Below are 2457 nucleotides of genomic sequence, written 5' to 3' on the forward strand. Positions count from 1 at the left end.
TTTTCCTCCTCCTCATCTTCCTTCGTTTCCTCCTCCTCGTCTTCACTTTGGTCTTCATTTTCGCTGTTGGCGCTGCTGCCAACGCTGACGTATTCTTCGTCGTCATCTTTGCCATCTTCTTTGGTCACCTCTTGAGCGCTGTCGTCCACGTCATCCTCACTGTCGTTTCCTTTGTCGCCCTCTTCATCCTCGTCGTCACTGAAGTGATAGCTGGTGACATGGCTGCCTTTTTCCTCCTCGCTGCTGATGTCTATTTCCCCCGAGTCGATTGCCTCCAACACCTCAACCAGGTTCTCGTACTGAAAGTCATACTTGCGCTGCAGGACACTGAAGGCTCGGTCAAAGTTCAGTTCGGCGCGAACCAGGCTTTTCAGCTCCTCCAGGGGAACTTTGCTGCTGATCATCGTAGTGGTAACGGTAGTTGTGGTTGTTGGGTAACGAAACTTTGCAGACTTTTACTTTTCCCTACTTGTCTTCTTTTCACAAAAAAAATTCAAGTGACAAATCGCCGGCGACTTGAACAGAACAGAAGAGAGGGGGCGTTTAAGAAGCAAGAGGCGAATTGCTGCTGCTCAACCGATTGTCGTTAGAATGCTTTACGGTGAAACGGTTTAAGAAATAGTGAGAGAGAGAGAGGGAGAATGAAAGCGCTAGCAAGCAAAGAAGAAGAAGAGTGTGTAATGCGACAACTCATCCATTACCGCTCTATTTATACGGCTGCTACTTCTGCTGACTCAAATAAATCTCCCGAATGCTGAATCGCCCTCCAGCTTTCGAACTTTTTTTCCTTTTGCTCGTCTGTCTGCCTGAAAGTGCTCCAGCTCATACAGACAGACAGGCAGATCTTTCATAATTTGGGCGCTATTTTCGGGAAGGAGGACGACAGCAAAAACGGCACACAGAGGTGCAGGTTTTGGTGCTGGTTTGGTGTCAGCAGCAGCAGAGACAGAGTTTAACAGATTGGCTTCCTCGCGGATACTTCTTCTTCTTCAGCGTCGCCGCTGTCAGAAAAAAGAGAAAAAGTGGAAGATTGGCGCCCAGTCATTGGCTGGTGGTGGTGCACCGCAGTTTCTTGCCTCCTCTTCTTTTTACTTTGTGTGTTCTGAGACATGCTAAAATGCATTATTATTATTATTGAGAATAGAGTGAAATGATAGTCGCTACAAAGTGTGCGTGTCAATGTTGTAATTAGTAGACAGAAAGTGAAAGAGACACAGAAAGAGACGCGTACAGACAGATTTCAGGCAGTCAGACACATTTTCGCTCTTTCTCTGTCTCCCGTACACGGACGATTTCACAACGGGGGAAAGAGGGAGCGATTGTCGCTCAATTGGCACTCGATTGATTGACTGCTGCAGGCTGAAGAAGTAGCAACAACAGCAGCAACAGCAACCACTGAACCACTGAGCCAACACCGAAACAAAGTGAGTCAGCTCAGGAGAAACGAGGCAGATGTGTGTGTGTTCAGAAATTGAGTGAGTGAGTGCATGATATCGACGATGTAGACGACGAAAAACAAAGCACAAGAAATACTTGACTACATGGTGGCATGCAAATTGGCCGCAGATTGGCCCAATTAGTGGGAAGAGAAAGAGACAGACGTGTATTGATGGCCAAGGCTGAAAGTGCTGCTGTTGTTGCGAGGTCGCCCCGGCCAGAGTTGCCTGGTGCTGCACCACGCGTCATCATTGTTGGCTGTGATCGTCATCTCCAGCCAGTCAGTCAGTCAGTCTTTCCCTGGCCGTCTGTCGTCTGGCCATCTCATTTGCAATGACCGTGCATTCTGTGGGGCGGATTTCCTCTTTCTCTCTCCCTCTCTCCACAATACCACCGATCATCCTTTCCTGCTGGTGCACACTTCTGTTCCATCCTCTCCTTGAGGCTTGTGTTCTGCCTTCCTTTCTCGGTGCAGTCTGCTCTCGTCCGTTTCCTTTGAATTTTGGCGCACACATGGTCGTTGTCCTGAGCACAACAACGACAACGACCACCACAACATCGACATAGGCCACACGCACTCAGACAGACCGACATTGCACACAGTGCACAGTTACATTGCACTCTGTGACATGTGCCACTAGTGCTCGTGCTATCATCTTCGTCTTCTTCTTCTGTGGTTTATTCCCTCCCCCAACACCAGCACTTTTACCAGCACTTCTGTTGCCCACCCCCTCGTCAGGCGTTTGCTTTAATTCTCTCCCCGTTTGCCAGAGAGGAAAGCACTGTTCACTTCCCGCTTTGATATTGCCCTCGCCGCTGTGTCGAGTGGCAACGGAAAAAAGTTTTACCGAAACTCGATAAAAGTGTGTCTCCAGAGTTTTTCTACTGTCGTCCTCAGCTGAGCAAGATTGTCTGTCAGTTTGTCCGTTCATTGCTGCTGCTGTTGCCATTGTCTGCTGCTGTTGTGGTTGTCATTGCCGAGGCAGATTTCAATTGCTGCTGTTGCTGTTCAGAGTGCAC

General features: G+C 48.8%; 1 protein-coding gene across 1 annotated transcript; it reads right to left on the reverse strand.

Moving 5' to 3' along the window:
* Positions 1–46: 46 nt before the first annotated feature.
* Positions 47–404, reverse strand: LOC108355271 (ribosomal L1 domain-containing protein CG13096-like; the record flags this gene model as incomplete). Its single annotated transcript, XM_017606436.1, has 1 exon — positions 47–404. A coding segment is annotated over exon 1 (358 nt), but the record flags the coding sequence as incomplete, so codon positions are not given.
* Positions 405–2457: the final 2053 nt, after the last annotated feature.

This window comes from Rhagoletis zephyria, unplaced genomic scaffold (genome assembly GCF_001687245.7).
Source record: "Rhagoletis zephyria isolate East Lansing unplaced genomic scaffold, Rhagoletis_zephyria_1.1 Rzeph_scaffold_43906, whole genome shotgun sequence".
Classification (NCBI taxonomy): Eukaryota; Metazoa; Arthropoda; class Insecta; order Diptera; family Tephritidae; genus Rhagoletis; species Rhagoletis zephyria.